This window comes from Chelonoidis abingdonii, chromosome 7 (assembly GCF_003597395.2).
Source record: "Chelonoidis abingdonii isolate Lonesome George chromosome 7, CheloAbing_2.0, whole genome shotgun sequence".
NCBI lineage: Eukaryota > Metazoa > Chordata > Testudines > Testudinidae > Chelonoidis > Chelonoidis abingdonii.
The window spans coordinates 25,924,852-25,946,873 of NC_133775.1; the positions used below are offsets into that span (position 1 = coordinate 25,924,852).

A 22,022-nucleotide genomic window follows, 5' to 3' on the forward strand; every position below is an offset into this window, starting at 1 on the left:
GCCATTTGTGAGGAGGATATAACTTAGAGAAAATCACTAGTCTCCAAAGATTCTGGTGGGCTGCAAAGGGATGCTGTGCTGGTGATGAATGTGCTTTTAGAGAAATAAAATTTAGATAATACATCCAGATAATAGTTGTTACTTAAAATAATCCCGTTGGTAACTCTGCTAAATCCTTGTTTGTTTTTGATTATTGTTGCATGGCTTCATCTTCAGGTGATGTCTACTGAAGATTCACAGACTTCTTCTCTCAGGCAGATATGACTTTTGAAGTGAAGTTGACCAGTTTATAGGTGAATCTTGGCAATTTTAACTTGAATGCACCAATAGCCAGTGCCTACTTGACAGAACTGATATTTTTTCCAAACATTTACTTAACACCTTGATTAAAATTCCCAGGAGCTGTGTTTGAATCATGACTGTTGATGAAGGTAAATGAAGTTAAAGCTAGCTTTGGGATTTTTTTGGATTCCTAAATGACGCTGGATGCCCAAAGAGCTATGATGATAACCATTTCATTTGTGACTGGCTAGAACGCTGTGCCCCATTCTGTTGAAATTGGATCTTGTTACAGTAATCGCTAAGTAGTCGCTAAGGTGCCACAAGGACTCCTCGTTGTTTTTGCTGATACAGACTAACATGGCTACCACTCTGAAAGTAATCCATTTGTGACTTCAAGGTTTGATTGTTGCAGCTCATTTCTAGGTGTGAAGCTACACATGAGAAAGTTGACTGATACAAAACACAGCAGCCAGTCTGCTTAGCCACATACTTCACTGAGCGCATCCCCTCCAATCTCTGTATTCACCCCCCACTCTCTGCACTGGTTTCCCATTGAATAAAGTCCATTATAAGGTCTCTGGATCTTCAGAGTTGTCTCCAAGCGATTGGCTATAGTTACCTATCAGCTCCTCTGTCCCACCCCCTGTAACTTATCACTGCAACTATATTCCATTGGAACTATGAAACTGAGAAGCCAAGAGGAGAGAATTATGAGTTCAAGTCACAGAACTTTCAGCAAGAGACTTAAACTATGCAACTTGACACTACAGATGATAGCAATAAGCCTCATGGCATTCAGAACTAGATACAAAGCTCCATCTCTCTGGCCTGCAGAAAGCTCTTTATGCACATGTTCCTTCTTAAACTAATACATACACAAAAATTACATCCCCAAACTCATCCCCAAAAACCTTATGAACCATTCTTCCCCATTTCTTATACAGAGTGGGGGCTGAGAAAGATGTTTATATTTTTAAATACTTTGCAGTCTCATAATGGGACCTGTTACCCATATGGATGTTGAGAGAACTCTGTTAATTGGAGCCAGAGCTACCCATGAAGAGTCCAGGCCCCTTCTCTTCTGAGAGTATGATGTGTCAGTGTTATAGCATGGAAGTGCTCATGCTGTTACAGGACCATATAAGTACATAGGCATAAGGCAGATTCTGCAATAACTTGTAACCATTTCTTTAGAATTTTCAATAGCCTTTATTCTAGTTTTAAGTCAACTTTAAATTTTAGAGCACTTTGACAAGATCAATATACTTTTATAGTCATTATTTTTGTCATCAGAACATCTGCTAATTCTACATCATCCTCTTTACAAAGATATCATGATCTCAAAAAAGCTATTGCTTCTAAAATAGTAATATGTTGGAAGCATATAAACTAACTAGCATTACTTTCTTTAAGATATTAGACTAGAGCTATTGGAGAACTTCGGACTAGTTTACTTGCAAATGTGGTCTGTAGTTAGTATATTCTTCAAGCAGCTGTTCATTCCTAGACTCTCGTGCTACTGTCTCTTTTCTCATGTTCTCATCTCTAGGAATGTTCTTGTAACACTTGCACAGTGTACACTTCAGCTATAATTTAATTTTTACCCTAAAATTTTCAGAATGTACCCTTCCTGTAGTGTGTTGAAGGTGTTAAGCACCTGCTTAGCTGATGGAATTTTGGAGGTTGAGAGCAGCAATAGGAAGCCAGGAATATCTGACCAGGCAGGTTTTTTTGGTTTGTAAAGACTGATTTTCGAGTGGTCATATGTCACTTGCCAGAAGACTTAATTTTCTATCTCTCAGTAGTTAATACTTTCCTTTTGAATTGGTTTGGTGTTATCCTATGAATTTGCCATTCTTGATAAATAACAGTAACAGGAATATGCATTTTCTGTGTTTAAAACTAAAAAAATTTTAAAAATTGTTGAAACCATGCACACGTCAGAAAATTCAGAATTCTCGTTCCTACTATAAATGTAAGTCAGCCAAGTTACGTGCATATATGCATTAGAGAAGGAATATTACAGTAATACAGCATTAGCAAAGAAACTTCTATTTACTGAAGTCTGTAAGCTTATTTTAAAAGGTGAATTTAAATAAAAATTAAGAGAAACAATGTCTACAACAAAATGTGTCCTCAGTCATCACTATAGAGCTACTCTTGGTCTGGGAGGATAGATAATGTTCTAATTATCTGGGTCAGTGTGTTATCTGAGTGCTAAATACCATATTTTAGGATCACAAAAATCTTCTATTCAGGTCTTTAGTCTACCCCTTAAACTATCTCCAGAGACCACCGCTGTCACTGAACTATCTTGCAAGGAGTACTAGAGAGTAACTTTGTCTACGCTCTTCTCTTTCTATTAACATCACATGTAACAACTTTGAGGATACTAAAGCTGAGGACTACCACAAAGTGTTGCTGCAACATTTTGTTGCATCAACCTACAATGAAGGCTGGAAGTTGCAAGTGACTTTGATAGTCAGCAGATAAGCTTGTTAAATTGCCAATGCCAGCTGCTCAGTGTGGATAGCTTGAATGGGCTGTATCTGAAAGTTAGGGCAAAAATCTTTTTACTCAGATAACATGTCTTGCTATTACAGTTTGTGTTGGTTTGTACATATTTTTAAAAAAAGGAAATCAACTGGCACATAGAAATAGCATTTTTGTGAAAAGGTCAAATAACTTACCATCTAGGAAAGGTATGTAAATTGCTAATAAAACTAGTAACAGGTCTCTGAAAGATTCTGACAGACATAAAAACACTTCCTAAAAATGAATGACTGTAAAATTTCAAACATATTATATCTGGTAGACAGTTATTTACCAAGGGATCAACTTCTTAAAAGTAGTTTAACAAAACTTACTATTTTCAAAATAAAATTTTCAAAAACACCTGCATTCCACTTTCAACGTTCGTAGATGTGTTAGCAATTTTTTATCTTCAGTGTCTGAAAAGCAAATAAATCATTTGGCAAAATTATTGTTCTCCGTGGTATAGTCTGTTCAAAAGTGTGCATAACAAAGACTAAGGTTCAAGATTGTTTGAACTTTTAATCTCGGCCTTCAACTCCTCTTAATTGTAACTCCATTCTCTCTTGTAAGGGTCCCCAAAACTTTTCCATAGCATGAACTCCATTATAACAGAGGGATTGGCTTGTGACACTGCTTCCATGATTCACAGTTCACAGACTATTTCCCTTTCCATTCAGAATTCCATAACTAGAGCCCTATGTATGCTACAGCAAGCCAGGCCTAAACTCTGAAGCCAAGTCTCTAGAACCAATGGGAATTTGGTGCAGCAAACTGAAAATTCTCTGGCTGTTTCATTTACACTAGGAACCATTTTAAATAAATTCTGTTTATACATGTTTCTATTTAATCAATTAAGTGGCCCCCGTGTTGTGATGATACATGATCTATGTAATTTAATGTCAAGATTAAAATTTGTAGTTTTTGAAGTGCTGAAGATTTTTATATTGACTCATGATTACATACTAGTCATCAGAGACTAATAGGAGGTTTTGGCAGCCGGGTAAAGATGCATTTGGGGCTTTACCACAGAGAAGATAGGGGAGACCTTATAGGATTATGAGATAAGCATATAGCAGGCCTTAGGCCAGGGGTTCTCACAACAAATGTTTTGATGGCCTCAGAGTACCACCAAATAAAAATAATATGTGGTTGTCTCTAGTCCAGGGGTCGGCAACTTTTCAGAAGTGGTGTGCTGAGTCTTCATTTATTCACTCTGATTTAATTTAAGGTTTCGTGTACCAGTAATACATTTTAACATTTTTAGAAGGTCTCTTTCTATAAATCTATAATATATTACTAAATTGTTGTTGTATGTAAAGTAAATACCTTTTAAAAAAGTTTTAAAGGTTCATGTAAAATTAAATTAAAATGCAGAGCCCCCTGGACCTGTGGCCAGGACCTGGGCAGTGTGGGTGCCACTGAAAATCAGCTTGCGTGCCATAGGTTGCCTACCCTTCCTCTAGTCATTACTGGACCTAAACAGAATAGAAACACAAATAAGATGCTTTGCGTGTTCTTGTCTTTTCGCTGTTGTTTCTTTAGCTTTTTTTGTTGCTTTTTTTTAAAAAAAACTCATTAGTTAGTAAGTCTGCTGCTGTGAAAAGTGATATTTGTATGTTTGTTAATATCACTTTTCATAGCAGACTTATTCAGCCCCGGCAAGTCCTGAGACAAATTAAGCCCTGGATGGGGAGATGAGCATGGAGTCAGCAAGGTAAAGGAACAGTGGTGGGGGTGGTGAGCCTGGGGCTGGAGCCACATGGATGGAGCCTGAAGCCCGGGGACCAAACCCTGCTCCCCTCCCGCCCCCGGCCCCAGGCAAGTGGGGAATTCACCAACTCCCTGCATCTCCAGCGTTTGTCTCTCTGGAGGGGTGCAGGGCTGAACCCCTGCTGGAGACCCTGGGAGAGGGGCAACTGCTTTGCTCACCTCCCCCCAAATCACAGCCCAGGAGGCTGTGGCCACAAGAAAAGCCCCTGGTGGCTGCACGTGGTCATGGTGCCCACATTTGAGAAATGCTGCCTTAGGCTATATCTACACTTACACTGCTACAGTGGCACAGCTTCCGTGCTGCAGCTGCACTGCTATGGTGATGTGTAAATGTAGCCACTCGCTACAGCAAGGGGAGGGGTACTCCAATCACTATAGTTAATCCACCTCCCTGAGAGTTGGATTCTTCTGTCAACCTAGTGCCATCTACACCAGAGGTTACATTGGCTTAACTTGTTAGTGTTAGACCTAGCCTGATTCTTATTTTACACAAAGGCTGCTTTACCCAGATCTTTGCGTAAATGAGAATCGGGCCCTATCTAAGCGTTTTTGCTAAAGGGATCAACTGTGAAATGATTAACATTAACGCTTGCAATGTCAGCAGAGGTTTCAGAGCTCAGCTCACTGAGGTGAATGTGGCAGTTCACATCTCTCAGACCAATTGTAACAGTCTGTCTACAGACTCAGGAAGATCTGGAAAATAACACTGACTTGGCTTGCAGTTAGCTCATGATTTAGAGCAGTTCTCAGCCTTTCCATACTACTATACCCATTTCAGGAGTCTGATTTGTCTTGCATACCCCAAGTTCAGGGCCAGCTCCAGGTAGGGTGACCAGACAGCAAATGTGAAAAATCGAGATGGGGGTTGGGGGTAATAGGAGCCTGTATAAGAAAAAGACCCCAAAATCGGGACATCTGGTCACCCTAGCTCCAGGCACCAGATGAGAAAGCACGTGCCTGGGGCGGCACATTGGCCAGAATGCCGTCCTTACAATCTTGGGGCAGCACATTCCGGCCGCCCTGCCGTGCCACCGGGCTCCCTGAGATGCGCCACTCCCTGCTGCCTGCACCGGCCTCCGCCTCCTGCGCCCCTCTGAGCCTGGCCCAGCCGAGCTGCCTTTAAAGGAGAGGCTGAGCCAGCACCTTCTGCAGCACCCGGGGACTCTGCCTGCCTGGCTGGGAGAAGCACCCCAAGGCCGAAGGGGAGAGCCTCTCTCGCCAGGCTGCGAGCGGGCTGCAGCGCCGCCCTTCACCCCCCTGTGAGCCACCTTGACTGCCTCCACGTGCTCCCTGCGGTTTTTTCTGGTTTTTTTTTTTTTTTTTTTGGTAGCCCTGCCCAAGTTTCACCTCACTTAAAAATGACTTGCATACAAAATCTAAATATACAAATGTCATAGCACACTATTACTGAAAAATTGCTTACTTTCTCATTTTTACCATATAATTATAAAATAAATTGATTGGAATATAAATATTGTACTTACATTTCAGTGTATAGTATATAGAGCAGTATAAACAAGTCATTATCTTCACGAAATTTTAGTTTCTACTGACTTTGCTGGTACTTTTTATGTAGCTTGTTGTAAAACTTGACAGATATCTAGATGAGTTGACGTACCCCTGGAAGACGTCTGCATACTGCCGGGATACTCGTACCTCTGGTTGAGAACCACTGATTTAGAGGTTTTCTTTAACAACCATGAGGGATAGAAACTATTTTTAAAACTGAAAAGTTTAGATTATGAAACACCGTTCTGTGGTAAGGATCAATTCTATGGAAAATTCTTCAGCCAAACTACATCTACATGCAGCCCTGCCTTTAACATCCGTATTACAGCTATAGCAATCGCTTATGTGGAAATGTAATAAAAAAAAAAAAGCATTTAATGTATTTTTAGAAGAGTATAAATGCAGATTATAAGCTAGAAATGAGGAGGAGGCAGAATCGTTTTACCAACCTGCTTTCTGTAGACCTTCAGCAAGTGCTTTACAGGCCACCAGTGGTCTACAGTTGAGTCTGAGAACTTCTGAGCTTGTCTACCCTACCAAATTTTGTTGACAAAAATTATATCGACACCCAAAAGTTGACGACAAATATCACCAAAGGGTGTTCACGCTCGTTCCCTCTGTTGACAGATCATGTCCACGTTGGGGACACCATCATCGAGCAATGCACGGTGGGCATGTATCCCACAGTGCAGTGTTGTGGGAAGGAAGAGCTGATCACTGTGCCTCTTGGGATTCTCTCCAAGTTCTTCCACAGCCATCTGAACTGCCAAGTGCAGCATCATGAGTAGCTCTGTGAGCTCTCTCTGCTGAGGAATGGCAAAGCAGCACAGCAGTCTGCCTGCTTCTGTGTTCCTAGCGCAGGGCAGAACAGGAGCATTCCAATGATTTGCTCTTTGTTTGCTCCCCAAACGGAGTAGCACACAGATACTTCCTGGAGTGCATGCCTGCAGGGCAGCAGAGATCAAAACAGTGAGCAGAGCAATCAGGGCAGGCATTGTGGGATACTGGTGGAAACCAATTCTGTCAACAAAACAATGAGCAGTATCTATACTGACTCTTTGTCAACAATAAAGGAAGGGGAAAAGACAAGTCTCTCGCAGGAGTGGAAGTTTTTTGTAACTAAAACTGGGCATTTTTCGTGGCAAAAGTCCCATTGTAGTGTGTATGTTCTTGCTGTTTTGTCGCTAAAAGGCAGTTTTTGGTGTGAAAACTTGCCAGTTTAGACAAGCCTTCTGCTGTCCCAGCACCCCAATTTCCAGTACAATATATGATTGTTTCATGATGCTTGGACAATCCACCTGGATGTTGTAATGGTTTTGTTTTCTTACCTTTAAGAAGTGATAGGCTAGCAGAGAGAGAGAACACACACTTGAAAACAATTAGAGTATCTGACAATCACTGCTTTAATATGTGTGTGACACTACTCCCCATATTCTTCATAGAGATATTGTTGTGATATGAATATGGCATGACTAAGTTGGTATCATTGGAAAGGTTATGATTTACTGAATACGATTTTCCTATTTGTGTCTATGTATCATTGCACCTGGGGAATGCCCACCAGACAGAATGCAATTAGGCTGGCTGGTTAGTCAAGGGGCCATTAAGGAGAACAATAGGACTTTGAAGATGCTAATCTCCCACCTTCCTGAGAAGCTTCCTGGGATGCTGCTTTGACACTGCAGGGTCATGTGATCATGTCACCTGGTACTAGACCCCATCTTGGCCTGCTAGTATTTTTCCACTAATAGAGAATGGGGACCAAGCTGAGAAACAAAGGATTCCTGCCATATGTAAATCCTATTTAAGGCAGGGTAGTGAGTTAGTCTAGGTTGGTTCTTCACTGAATCCCCGCCCAAGATGACTGCTGAAAATACATAAGATTCATCTGGGGAAGAAAGCACTGGACCCAGGCAAGAAGGTCTCTGGCCTGTGAAAGGAATATCTGGAGTTCTAAGCTGCAATTAAGAAGGGTTTTTCTACAGGAAACTCTGCAACCTGCTTAAAACAATATTTAGGGTGAGAAATTACTACTTTGTAGTCAGTTTCTTTAGTGTATTATGCTTTGTTTGTTTGTTTGCTCAGCAATCTGCTTTTATCTATTTGCCATCTCTTTTATTCACTTAAAATCTATCCTTTGTAGTTAATAAGCTTGTTTTTGTTTTCTACAAACCATTTTGTGCAATTCATAAAAAAGCTGTGCATATCTTCTGCTACATTGAGGAAAGGAGCGAATGTCATGAGCTTACGCTGTACAGTTTTCCGTGCAGGACAAGACAATTTTGGATTTACACTCCAGAGGGGGTGTGCAATTGAGTGCTGGACAATTCCCAAGCTGAGTTTTCCCACTCAGCTGATCTCAGTGTCTCTGTCTTTCTCCAGCTGAGTGTGTCCCTACTTACATCTGTGCTGGAGGAGGCTTGAGGGCCTGGCACAGCAGGACAGGATGAGGGAGCCCAGGCTGGTGGAACAGGCAGTCTCAGTGGTACCCCAGTATATCAAGTGGCACTCCAGGCGGGGGACTCCATCACAATGCATAATAGTGAAGTTGTGGTTTAAAGTTGGATTCAGTCTGACTGAATGCAGTATAGCAATATCTAAGAAAGTTTTTGTACAGACTTTTAATATATACACCTCTACCCTGCTATAAAGCGACGTGATATAACACGGGTTCACATATAGCGTGGTAGCAGCGGGGCTCCGGCTGCTGCGGGGAGCCCAGGGCCCTCTAAATCACCGCCCAAGCCCCGCCGCTGCTACCCCCGGGGCTGTGTCAGCGGTGCTTGCCAGCAATTTAAAGGGCCTGGGGCTCCATGCAGCAGCTGGAGTCTGGAGCTCTTTAAATCACCGCCAGAGCCCTGCCGCTCCTACTCCGATATAACAGAGTTTCAGCTATAATGCGGTAGGGATTTTTGGCTCCCCATGACCGTATTATAGCAGGATAGAGGTGTATTTTCCCTGGATCTTCTCAAAGACAGATATTTAGTTTAATATTGTTAGTTTATTGATATCTAGTGCATAATTGTTGAGTTGCCATTGTAAATCTATAACAATTACAGAAACAATAATGTGGATTGTAGCATTTCAACTGATGAGTAGACCATTCCAGTAAAACTGGCATACAACCACTTTGCTGTATAATAGTGTTTTTTATAAAGTATAACCATAGTAACTGATCTGGATGACATTGGGTAGCTGGTTGTTGCTGAATGCTGGAAATAAAACAGACTTCTTAGCAACACATGTGTAATGTTTGAAGGTAAAGTAATCCAAGATAAATGCCCGTACTCTGTTGAGAGTGCAGTATGAAGTACATCAAGCCAAGATTTGACTAAATGACTTATGAATCTAATTCTTCTGTGAAAGTGCTTCTGCATGATGAAAACAAAACCATATACGCTGGCAGCGTATGCAGCAATTGTTGAAATCTGAAAAATGTTAAATGCAAATTGAAAGGATTTGTATTGCAGATTAATAGAATGTGATATTAGTGGAAAATATAGGCTTTGTTGAAGGTTTTAAAAATCATAATGCCGCTAGAAATTTTTCTGGGTGTGTTTATTTCACTGAAGAGCATTGGGGGGAGATAAGAGGGGTAGAGGGAGGTTTACATTTTCCCTTGCAGTTCCGTTTTAAGAGCATGAGAACCAGAAAATAAAGTGATTTTACTCTGGTTACTGTCTAAGCTGAATGAAATGGAAAAACTACAGAATTGGGATAATTTAAAAAATAAAAATGCCCCTCCCCCCCAACTGGTTTAACTAGAATTATAGTTTTTTTTTCTTTTTTTAAATGATCAGTACAACTGAGATCACACTGAATATTGGTCACATTATAAAAAAAATTGTGAAGGATATGTATATTTAAAATATTACAAAAATGAATGGAAATAAAAACCTGAAGTAATAAGATGCTTTAAGTATTTCTAGGCTTCTTATATTTTGAAGCTCATAAGATGTACCTAATTGGGTGTTTTAAAAGTTGTTAAAATTCACTTACTTTTTTAAAAAAACCTATACCACACATAACATGTCCTGATTACAAAAAAAAAAGCTTTTATTTGACATTTTGTAAGGTTTAAAGTCTTAGTTGATTATTTAAATTAGTTTAGTGAAGTAGTAGATGTTTGAGGAGAGAAAAAGAGCCTGAGAGGACAAAACCCATAAGGCATCTTTGGATCTTTCTTGCTGTTTTTTTCCATGGGAAGCCTCGTATATGGCAAAAGAAGTTGGTGTGTATAAAGGCACCCTGCAAATAAAAACTGGGAAAAAACCCAGAATACTGTGTGTTGGGGAGAAGAGTAAGGGTTTAGTTTGGTAACTTTTTACTCTTCTAGCTGTATGCTGTAGCTTTCTAGGTACCTCAACAAAATAAATGTGATACTAAAGCTGTAAAGTTTTCAATGCATTCATTATATAAAAATTTGCTTAAACAACTTTTTATATAAAAGATGTATGACATCTTATTGTTACAAAGTTAAAAGGAAGGCCTTCTTAAAAAATGCCATTTAAATTCAAGACTTGTACCTAAATCAATAGACTGTCAAAGAAAATGACAAACTGGTAAATTGATTTCTTTTCATTTTTAAGATAAAGATACCGATATAACGGTGAAGGATTCCACAGAAGATTTCTGTCTGCGAGATACACTGAGCATTGCATCAACAGACTCCTTTGTTTCAGCAGCTGAAGTAAGAGTTGGAAGGATTTCTTCTATAACCGTACTAGAATCTTTTTCATGAAAAATATATAATTACTAATGTTTCTTATTTCTTACTGTAAATTAAAAGCTACTAATTTTTGCCGGGAAAATAGATTGCATCTTACATGAAAAAAAGCCTCCCCTTGCAGACAACTTCCTAGTATTTTTTTTTTTTTCTTTTTACCTTGGACCAATGGAATCACAATCGCACTAATTCCTGTCCTCTTTGTTTTGCTTTCAAAACTGTCATTTTAGTGCTTTTTTGGTCATTAGCGGCACATTCCATGAGTTATCCATCCTTCTAAAAATGAATTGCTAACCAGTGTAAACAACCATCCTTCTGGGTATCAGAGCTGGATATCTATGAACACCTATAATGGTTCTGATTACTGAGGAAGCAAAATTAGATGGGACACTACCAACCATCTAAATAACTGTATTATTTTCCCCCTGCCACCTATCCATAATCTAAAGGTTTTGGGGGACGATGCTTCCCTTGTGAAATTAAATTTTCTGAAATGGATTGCAATTAAACTCTTGATCATATGTAACAGTCCAAAATTCCCTGAGTTTGAAATCTCAAAGTAACTTGCAGTGCTATGACAAAAAGTAATTTCTAACGCGGAATATATCTCCTGTGACTATTTGCCCTTTCCTGTAATTTGGAGAAGACCATCCAAGGTCCCTTCAGATGAGTGAGTGCTGTCAATTCAAGAGGGTACAGAAAAAATAAGATACCCCGTCATCTCTCATTTTTTACATGAACTTTCCTACTATTTAAGCAGATATGCAGAGAGAATGCAGTCTGTTATCTTGTGTCTGCTTGGTAACAGGCAGGGGACAGTCTTTCAGTAAGAGAGATTGATGTGTTTTGTGGGGAGATTCTTCCTATCCTGAGCCTGAAGTGACTCAGTCTCCTTAAGAAACACTGTTATAACTGACAAGAACAATAGCCCTGACTGTTGCCTTTCTAAATTGTCAAGGTAGTCTCACCATCTTGATATTCTAAAGCCACTAAAGGTATGTCTGCACTTCAGTCAGGAGGTGAGATGGTAGCACAGCAGGCATAAACACAAGCTAGCGCTGAACAACCTAGCTCACTAACTAAAAATAGCAGTGAAGATTCAGTGGCATGCGTTTGCCACTTGAATATGTATCCAGGGTGCCATGCAGGTTTGTATTTGAGAGATTGATCTGTGCCACTGCCTGTGTTACTGTGGCTTCATTGCTGTTTTAGTAAGCTTGGTCAGGTGTGCTTACCTGTGCTACAGTCACACCTCCTGACTGCAGTGCAGACATACCCTTAGTGCCAGTTCTGATTCCCTTCCTCCCAAAAGCACAGAAAATGGTGTAAGATGCTCTCTTCCTGTTCAGTTGTCTTGGCCACTTAGCAATCATACCCTAAACATTGTGACCCCTCCCAGTGACATTCATTTGGGGATGCTACTTGTTACTTCCCTAGGAATGAAATTTCTGTTAGAAGAGGAAGTCCTTTGCCACTTGATCTTCAGAAGTTCATAGGAAACTACGGAATTATCATTCAGAAGTGTATTGGGATATATTTTATTTCCCACAGTTGTTTCCGAGGGAATAAACGCCTTCAGGGCCTAGTTCTAGTTCAATCCAGGTTGAGTAGTCCCACAAATAAGGAATGCATATTAAAAACAAAAAATCAATAAAGGGCTACCCACCATGAGTCAAAAGGTGTCTGATTACCAGTTATGAGCCTCACTGCTGTGGAAACACATTTGAAGCCTGGTAAATGAGAATCATCTTTATATGAATACGCTAGAGAGGAAGGTGGTGAAGGCCCTTTGATGTTTAAAAGTGACTTCAAAGTGTGTAAACATTTTTTTCAGCATTACATTTGAAATATCAGAACTTGCCTCCTCTACACCTCGACCTGCAAGAAGATTTTGATAGTCTTTAGAGGGTCTAGAACATCATAGCTGGAGGTTGAAACCTGAGCTACAGTATTCCCAGTCCCTAACCATGGGGAAGGGGACGTTTCATCTTTAGCTCAGGCACAGTTGTCCCAGTTTTCACCGTCCCCAAAGTTGTCTAGAACAAACCAGAGGTAACTCTGTGAGTTGAAGTTACTAATGTTTTTGGAGGGGTTACTATTTTGGAGACATCCGACACAACTGGGTGGCGGGGGAGTCGAATTGTGTTTTATACATCTTAAAAGCCTCACTTTTTAAAATTCAAAAAAAAAAATCAGATTTAGTAGTTCACCTTTCAGGCAGCCCAGTTTTGGGAAACCAGTCCTATTTGATGTGATGCCCCTAGCCCAGTCACATGTGGGGTTTGAACTCGAGACTTCTGGATCTAGAAGTGTGAGCCGCCACAGCTTGAGCTAAAGGATCTGGTTTGTTAACTTACTGGCAGTTTCATACTCCATATCTTCATGTGGTCTAGTCATAAGAGAGGGGTGAAGAATTAAACTGTGTTAATGTGGGTTATCTAATTCACACATGTGCATGGACTTTAAAAAAAGGATATATTTCCAAACTAGGCAACAAGGCAGCCATCTTTTCTGATGGATGAACCTGCTCTTGCTTCCAGTAGAAGCTTGTCCTGTCTCTGGGAAGAGAAACACTTAAAAAAAGAGGCAGCCTGTTCATATAGGAGAATTAACAATTACTACTTCTCAGTGTATTTCCACTGTTGGTAGAGATCACCAAGGAGGAGGTTGTTTTCTTCATGGGGTTGGAATGAACCACAAGTTTCTACATTCTGCTCCTGGGTATGGAGTCTACTTATCCATTATTGTCTGTAGGTGTTGCACATCTTCCCTTTTGTTCCATTTCTTTGCAAGACAAACTGTTCTTTCATCTTGTTCTTTGATTTTAGTTAATCTTACTAATCATCCTGAATTACACATTCTCTTGTAGTGGTTTCTAAGAGTCAGACAGTACTTTCTTAGGAATTTTTGGTAAAGCTATGAATACTTCTTTTAAAATCTTGGAGGTAGTGTGCCTCAGGGACTTACAAATTATGGAGTTAGTGCTCCCTTTGGTGCTAACATGAGAGGTTCTCTTTAAGAAACATTCCATGTGCTGTATGTTTAATTCTGTCTGAGTTTCAACACTGTAGTATCTGACCCTTTTTGGCAAGACTGTGTTAAAAATAGGGATGTGAAGGTTACATGTTAGAGCTTCAGTGTTTCTCAACTTTTGGATTCAGAGAGTAGTTTAGTTTTGTGGTGAAATTGTGGCAAATTTCCCTTTTCAAATTACTAGTCAAATTTTATTGTTCCTTTTGAAGCCCCTCAAGGTTTTATCTGGGTCAGGAAATTATATTGGGAAACTTTTACCCTTACCTTGTTTCTGAGAGGGAATTTGACGGACGATTCCTAGACATTAGGAACTTTAAATTGTGTTATGGTGAGAAGGGAAAAGAAGAAATGGGAAGATGAAGTGACATTGTTACAGATGTATTTTCAAAGATTATTCATTCGTACAGGCACCTTTTTCAAGTTAAACTTAAAAGTACATTCCCCTCTGGCTCAGATATCTTCGCAAGCTAAGAGAAGTCAGTCAGACATAGAAGAAATTTTCAAGCCAACTGCCTGATCCTACTTGCATTCCGTTGCCAGACATTATTTCTCAGAGACATTAACTTCCACTGAAGCAGCTTTTGCACACAGATGTCACGACAGTTGTACCCTTTTAATTTTCCTATCCTAGTTAATTGCTGGTGGATTGACACTTAGTTTGAGCTGTAGATATAACTAAAGAAATTTAAGTACAAATTTTGTTTCTTGCTTTTAGACTCAGTAACCTGATTCCTGTTTACACTGTGTTGATTATAGTAACAGAACACATTATTTGGGAGGGTCCTGCTCTTCTTTATGCTTTAAAAGACTTTCTTGAAATCTACAACTGGAAGGTATTTGAAGAAAGTACCATTTAATTTATGCCATACAATCTGAGTGAGACCACATCCATAAGTTCTAGACTCAATTTAAATAAAAGTGGCGGGGAGGAATGGGGCTGGGCCTGAAGGTTGTGTGCAAAGTGAGTTCTGGAGACCACAGGCACTCTGACCCAGATCCTCAGCTATGTTACAGTGCTACTCAGACTTTAAAAATATCTGTGCGCTCCTCAAATTTTAGCGGTTGCTTGGAACAGTTCAGTCTCAAGTAGAGGCTATGGTTGGCTAGAGTGGCCACCAAGGAGCCATTTTGGTAGCTGAGAATAGCCAGCAGTCCCCGAGCCATATTCCCTTCTCTGGTTCCCTTCCTGTGAGAGAGCCTGCTCTGTACTGACAAGAATTCTCGAGGGGGGCAGGAAGTTAGACCTTTTTTGTTACCAGAGCGGTGTCATGAATAGACCCTTTGGTTCTTCGTGGCTTCCAAGAGCATTTTGTCTTTTCTTCCTGCCTTTCTGAGACAAATGACACATGGGATGTGGTTTAACTAGGCTGCAACTTTATTAATTTAACTCATCTGGGAGCTATCCAGCAATATATTGCCCAATGCAGATCATCCTTCCATCCATAATCTGTTCTACCTGGTGGAGGACTGCTGTCAGTCCTCTTTTCCCCTCACCTCTTCACATCTGGTCCTAATCCACTGCTGGGACGCATCTGTCCTTCAGCGTCCAGGGGAAAGAGAGTTGTCTCCTCCTTGTGCCACACAGTAGGAACCCCAGCCCTGTTCTCCAGCTGCTGCTTCTAACTCCGCTTCAGATTCCAGTTTAGCAGACCCCCATCGAACAAGTATCTCCACTGGACACCTGTCAAGTTGCAACAACTTGAACCTCACCCTTGCCTTCTAACCAGCCCACTAGGCTCCTGGGCTGCTATGGGAAAGGTAAAAATAACCCTGGCCAGTCTGGCAATGAGGGGGAAAGTCCTTGGCAGTCCCAGAAAAGGCAAGTAGCACAATACCCACACCAGACCCCAAGAATCCTGGGCCTAACCTCAGAGTGGGAGTTTTTCTGGTCATGAGATGGAGCCCCAACCAGGGGAAGAGGGCTTGTGTGCCTTCTTTTTGGGTGTATAGGAGCATATGGGCTTCCACTGCATCCCGTAGACAAGCCAGTCATCTCCCAAACCCATGAGGCAGCTGATCCACCCATTAAAAGGGTGGGGAATGACCTCTTCTAGAAGCCAGATAACACACTTTCCCTTGCCTTTCCAGACGAAGCCCCCCATATCTGAGGCTGCTGGAATGCATTGGTGGCTTTGGACTTAAAATTTATTACATTGATTTTTTTAAAAAAAAATTTAAGTTCTCTGATTCCAGAAATCCTGCTGCTAAAATCCGAGCCAAATAGAGGTGTAAAACACCTCTTTTTATTGTCCTCTAAGTTTATGAAAGAACTGCATGTTCATCAGTACACTTGCTTTTAAATTTTATAGATTAAATAATTGTCACAAATCTTATTTTACTAATAGATTTGCCTCCTTTTGATTTTGACTTGGATATTTTTTACTTTATTAATTTAGATTAATATTATTACAGAACTAGAATAAAATGCTACAGTTTCACTGTTAGGAACATTTTAAAGTAATCTCATATTTTCTTTGTTATGTAAGCGTTAAGACTTACTTTTCATATCCGGGAAAGTGAAAACACTGTCGGTACCCTGTCTAGGGCATTTCAGGTCTTTAACTCTCCCTTACGGACAATTAAGTAAAATAAATACTCTATAGCTGTAATAACTAATTTATAAATTATCTCCTTTGTCTACATGTGTTGCCTTGACTGGAATGTGTCAAGAAAGCAGTTGCTTTCTCATAGGTTTCAGCTGTTGTAGTGTGTTGCTATTTTATTTCATCTGCAAAATATAAGAAGGAGTTATTAACTACAGGTGATATTGGGCCTGATACAAATCCCATGGAAGTCTGATCAGGCCTCATGTTACTTGTATTCCCTCTCGTGCTTTGCAGGTGAAATAAAGATATGGGAAGTCTGTTGACTTCTGTGGGCATTGGATTGGGCCTTTTAATGTTAGTATGATTCAGTGTGTCCTATTTTCTTTTTGAAAATATTTGCATTAAAGTTTGAAAAATACCTTTCTATAAACACTGTTAGGCTGTAACACTGGAAAACAGATTCTATATGGAGTAAGATTTCTTTTCTTATTCTGAAACTAGCCGAAAAACTTGCATAACAAGTATGTTTATACCTCAAATATGAAGAATACTAGAAAATCTGTTTATTCCTACCACTGCTAATCAGCTAAAATATTACTTACACAAGTTCTCAAGTACACATTTCACAGTCTTCACATAAAAGAACTTGTTGCTTTCTTGATTAAATAAGATAAAGCAACTGTAGAGAGTAACACTGTAAATTCTCTAAACATGTTTTAGGCTGTTACTATGAATATGATGCTATTGTTAACTAGTATCAAAACTTTAATCTGATACGTTGTCACAGCTGCAGATCTATTTCAGGAAGTCAGTTTATCCTAGTCCATTCTGCTGAACCAGCAAATAAATAAGACAGGACAAAGATTTAAAACTCTTTAAGACAGAACTGTTAATTTTCATGCTAGTTTAATTGCTTGTAAATTGCTCTAAGTATATTATTTTTACCAATTTTTAAAAAGTTTTTATTCTTCACTTATTCTCTTAAGTACCCAGTTTTGCTTTAGAACCCAGTTCAGGAAAGCATCTCGCTTCAGGACAATACTTACACACCCTAAGTCCCATTGAAATAAGTGGAATTTAAACATATGCTTAAGTGCTTTCCTGAATCAAGGCCATAATCTTTACTTGGGCTAACTCCCATTGTAGTCACTGGGGTTTCCTCCAATAGGGACCCCAGAAAAGGCCCACCCAGGAGTATATTTTTCTCATCAATATGCACGTAGAACTTCTCCTGCCACCACTTACAGAGATGTATCCCTAATGATCGAAAAATGTGCCCATAATTTTTTTCTTAACTTGAAGATAAATGTAACATTATTATCTTCAAACTTAATGTTAAGGAAAGACTGTATTTGAAGGAAACATTGTAACAGTTGTTTGTCTAACTTTGAGCATATCTAGAAGACAGAGACATATGTTAAAAACCCAGATAGAGTATATTTTAATTTTTGTAAATTTTAGTTTTATTTAAAACACTAGTAAATTAGGGTTTAGGTGTCTAGAAGTGCAAAATGTCTTCTCAGGCAATCTGCAGTAATATTGTAAACAACATTTTTTTTTGAAATTTGTTAAAATGTGTGTTCTAGCCATTTAGTAAATGGAAAAAATGTTTGCCTCTACAGTTTTTTGGATAGATAATAAGAATGATGTAATGTTTGTAATGAAATGGTAACTGTTTAACCTACCAGCCACTGCAATGCAGAGTGAAAAATTATGATATTCCTAACATAGGATGCTCTATATTAATGTTTTTGAATGGTTTAAATATTGTTTTATTTAATAACATTTTGTGAGATGGGTAATGATACATTTCTGTAGTAATGTCAGCCAAAGGTTTAAACTCATATTAAAAACCGTAGACAGAAAAGAGACTTTTTTGGCACCCAAAGTAAAACACTGGATGGTAATGTCTTAATCGTAGGAGATGTGTTTTAGTAATTAAGAGCCACGTTTACTAGGAAAATGACAGTGATTTTTTTATAACCATTCCCAGGTTTTTTTGATGTGATCCTCTTGCCCGTTTCAGTGCCTCCTCATCAATTTATTCTTCGTGACTAGCAGAGAGACATTTCCTTTCAACAAACAAACTAATCTGAACCTGTTCTACAATTTAACCTTCAGAAGCTCAAATCTGAAACCATAACTTTCATGTTAAAATCCACAATGTTTTAGAATGTTGTTTTTGTTTTTAGTATTGAATGTTGACCAGTTATAGATATAGTTAACCAGCATAGAAAAGGATATTCCTTTCATCAAAGTATCAAGCAGACTTTGAATTAATTTATTTTACTTTTAAAATCATTTTAGCAAGTTAGTTAATAAGCTTTAACAAAAAATGTCTTTCAGCTTACTGAACACAGAGAGATCCGAAATACCTATGTTCTAGAATCTCTTTGCCATTGTCCGTTATATGAAGAAGCTATGCACTTAGCAGAAGAGGGCAAAATTTATTCCAGAATATTAAGGTATTGATTTGTATTTACTAATTAAGTTCCAAGAAAAGCCAAGGAATAAAGATAAATACTCCTACATAATACTGCATTTAATTCCCTGATCTAGAATGGATGCTATTTCTAAATAAATCCCAGTCAAATTGTGCTGTGCTTCTGTTTTTTAAATATAGTTTATGACATTTTTCCATTTTATGTAGGACTGAAATGTTGGAGTGTTTGGGGGACAGTGACTTTCTTGCTAAGCTTCACTGTATTCGACAGGCTTTTCAGGTAAATACTTAGTTATCAATGTGCACACACACACATTCTCTCTGTCTTCTACGATATGTATCACTTAAATGGAGCAGAGTTAGGTCAAAGCTAAGAGTTTTTGTCTCGCCCTACTTCTTCAGTGACCTATTTTTAGTTAATAGTTATATATTGTAATTACTGAATGCTGTTTATGAGAGCAGCATATTCAGTTCACTGAAGGTGGGGTTTTTTTTTGTTTTGAGAACGATGAACTTTTGGGGGCTTTTTAATTACATTTTAAAGCATTTTGAGTAACATTTTATCCACGTCAGAATGTTGCATTCAGGTGTCTTTAATTTAAAGACCAGCAGACGTATGGGACCATAAGCTTATGATCCAATATGTCTGTTAGTCTACAAGGTGCCACAGGACTCTTTGTCGCTTTTTACAGATCCAGATTAACACGGCTACCTCTCTGATACATCAATTTAAAGGACATGCTTAAGTACCTTTCTGAATCAGGACCAATATGTTAAGACAAAATGAATGGCCTCTTTGATAATGATGTGCATCACTGGATGGGAGACCTTTCTTTTTGGGTATCCTTGGAACCTTTGCTTCCTGGATGGGTTAGAAGTATTTTACTTGCATACTGTATTAATATCAAGCATCTCTTAGTTTGTTTTGACTAAAGAAACTAATAGCCTCATTTAGTGCAATTCTCTTTATAAATAAATTGTGTACTTATAGGTCTGTATTGCCTGGAAATTTTTCCAGGTAATTCTTTCAGAGACAGCTAACAGAGTATTTCTTGCTGAGAGTGGAAGAAAAATTTTGTCTGCTTTAATTGTGAGAGCTCGTAAGGTAAATTACTTTTTTGTTGTTACTTTAGTGTATTCATTGTAACCGGAGATCAAAGTTAATTTGTCTGGTCCTAGAGTTAACCATAATAATTCTCTGGGCATAATTAAAAAAACAAAACAAAAAAAAACAAAAAAAAAACCAACCCTAAAACACTTGCCTTTTTAGAGTTTAGAACTAAAACAAGTAATCCTACTAGAAAATATGACACTTAACTGGCTTTATTTCACAGAATCCAAAGAAATTTGAAGAGGTCTTTGATGAAATGATACATTTTTTAGAGCAAACAGACCACTGGGATAATACTGAAATGGAACTTGCTGCCAGCGGGGTAAGTTTGGATTTCTGTCATGCCTTTTTCCTAATTAAACTTGATTACACAACCTGTTTCCTCTCTCGGAATTGATATTTATTAATTCATAAGTTTCAGAAACCCGGCTGCTTTTTTATACTTTAGATAATTTAGAGAAATGTGCTTCTACTTTTTTTTTTTTTTTAAACTTCTGTACCACTGAGTTGCAATGTCAGGTTTTTTTCCATTAGTGAAATGCTTTTTAATGTTACTTAAGTAACTTAAGATGATAAATCTGCCTGTAATATGTAGAGTATGAATACTGGCTTATGCTCTGTTCCAGTATTGAAAGAGAAGTTAAGTTATTTTGATTTTTATTCTAACTGAATGCAGGTGAAAAATCTAAATTTTTACGACATTGTTCTGGACTTTATATTAATGGATTCCTTTGAAGACTTAGAGAATCCACCCACATCTATACAGAATGTAGTAAACAACCGCTGGTTAAATTCCTCTTTTAAGGAAACTGTAAGTGGTTTTTAAAATTTCTTATACTATGATTCTTATGGATTATTGCAAATAATAGGAGACGTAATGAAATTACATTAGTTTCAACATTCCTTTCTAAAATTTTTAAATGAGTATACTATTGGGAATAGATACCTGTCTTACTCTTTAAAGATTAAAATACCAGCACCTGTAGCAACTAAACTCATCCTTTTTATCCATGGGCTACGAACAATGCAAGTAACCACAATGGGTAGCTTCAACTCTGATCTGGGGAGACCTTTCTCTCTATGTCAAAGTTAATTCCATTTCCAACCATAGCTGAGTCCTAAAATACGCCTAGGCAAAAACTCCTATGCTGTGTCAGCCTAGCAAAATCTTAATTTAAAATTTAGCAAACTTACTTGCCAGCCCTTTGCCATGACGATTATAATGGAAAAAACTGTTGTACTAACTTGGCAAAAATAACTATTTGCCCTGGATGAGTAGAATTTTGCAGGACTAGTGTATATGTTAGTCACATTTGAAATAAGACATACTGATTTATGGGGGAAATGTATTAGTTCATATCCTAGAATTGTACTGGTCAGGTATGGAAAAGTAGCAGACATTGTAAAATATACAAAGACTCAAACATTCATAACATTTTCAGAAATGTATTTCAGTTTTTTTCATAGGTGTATCAGCCTGTTTTGCTTGCTAGAAAATGTTCATAATAACTGAGCTTATCCATGCATGTTTGAAGGAAGGGATTATGGTGTGGCCAGTTGTTCATAGGTGAGAGATGTTGCTGTCATTGCATCTATTTAGAACTATAAACTGCTGGTTTTCCTTTTTTATTTTTTGCCCTTCAATTGAAATATTTCTTCTACAGAAAAAAAGATAAGGCACATATCTTTTGTGGCATATGTGGTAAAGTTATGTTTTGGGAGTAGCATCACATTCCATCAGAATGTTATGTGCTGTGGGGGCAGGGGAGCCTAGATTTGCCATCAATATGTTGTATTTCTCAGATCCTTATTTGGACAAAACTCCACAGCTGTATGCAAAACTATTTCAAGTATTCTCTCTTAAAGTGAAAAAGGCCATTACTATGTATTCATATGCTTCCTTTTAAAATCTGAGATCGTTATGGTTTTGGAATACACATTTTGGCACACAACATACTATGTGTCAGCGAGGTTGAATTTAAGTGTTGCTAATGTTAAATTGTGAAAAAAAAGTTAGACTTAGTAATGCAAGTACAATTTGGCACCAATGCAAAATGGGACAGAATT

The 22,022-nt window shown here is 38.5% G+C and overlaps 1 protein-coding gene across 8 annotated transcripts in view; it reads left to right on the plus strand.

The window, feature by feature from the left end:
• MIGA1 (mitoguardin 1) overlaps window positions 1-22,022 on the plus strand; it is a 74,954-nt gene that overhangs the window by 42,513 nt on the left and 10,419 nt on the right. For 6 of the 8 annotated variants that reach the window (XM_032802512.2, XM_032802506.2, XM_032802510.2 and 3 more), the window contains 6 exons: window positions 10,686-10,786; window positions 18,748-18,866; window positions 19,052-19,124; window positions 19,836-19,949; window positions 20,179-20,277; window positions 20,632-20,766. In XM_032802512.2, coding sequence (XP_032658403.1) covers window positions 10,686-10,786; window positions 18,748-18,866; window positions 19,052-19,124; window positions 19,836-19,949; window positions 20,179-20,277; window positions 20,632-20,766 — 641 coding nt within the window. The remainder of the gene's footprint in view (window positions 1-10,685; window positions 10,787-18,747; window positions 18,867-19,051; window positions 19,125-19,835; window positions 19,950-20,178; window positions 20,278-20,631; window positions 20,767-22,022) is intronic. The other 2 variants (XM_032802514.2, XM_075067735.1) reach the window with 2 other exon arrangements.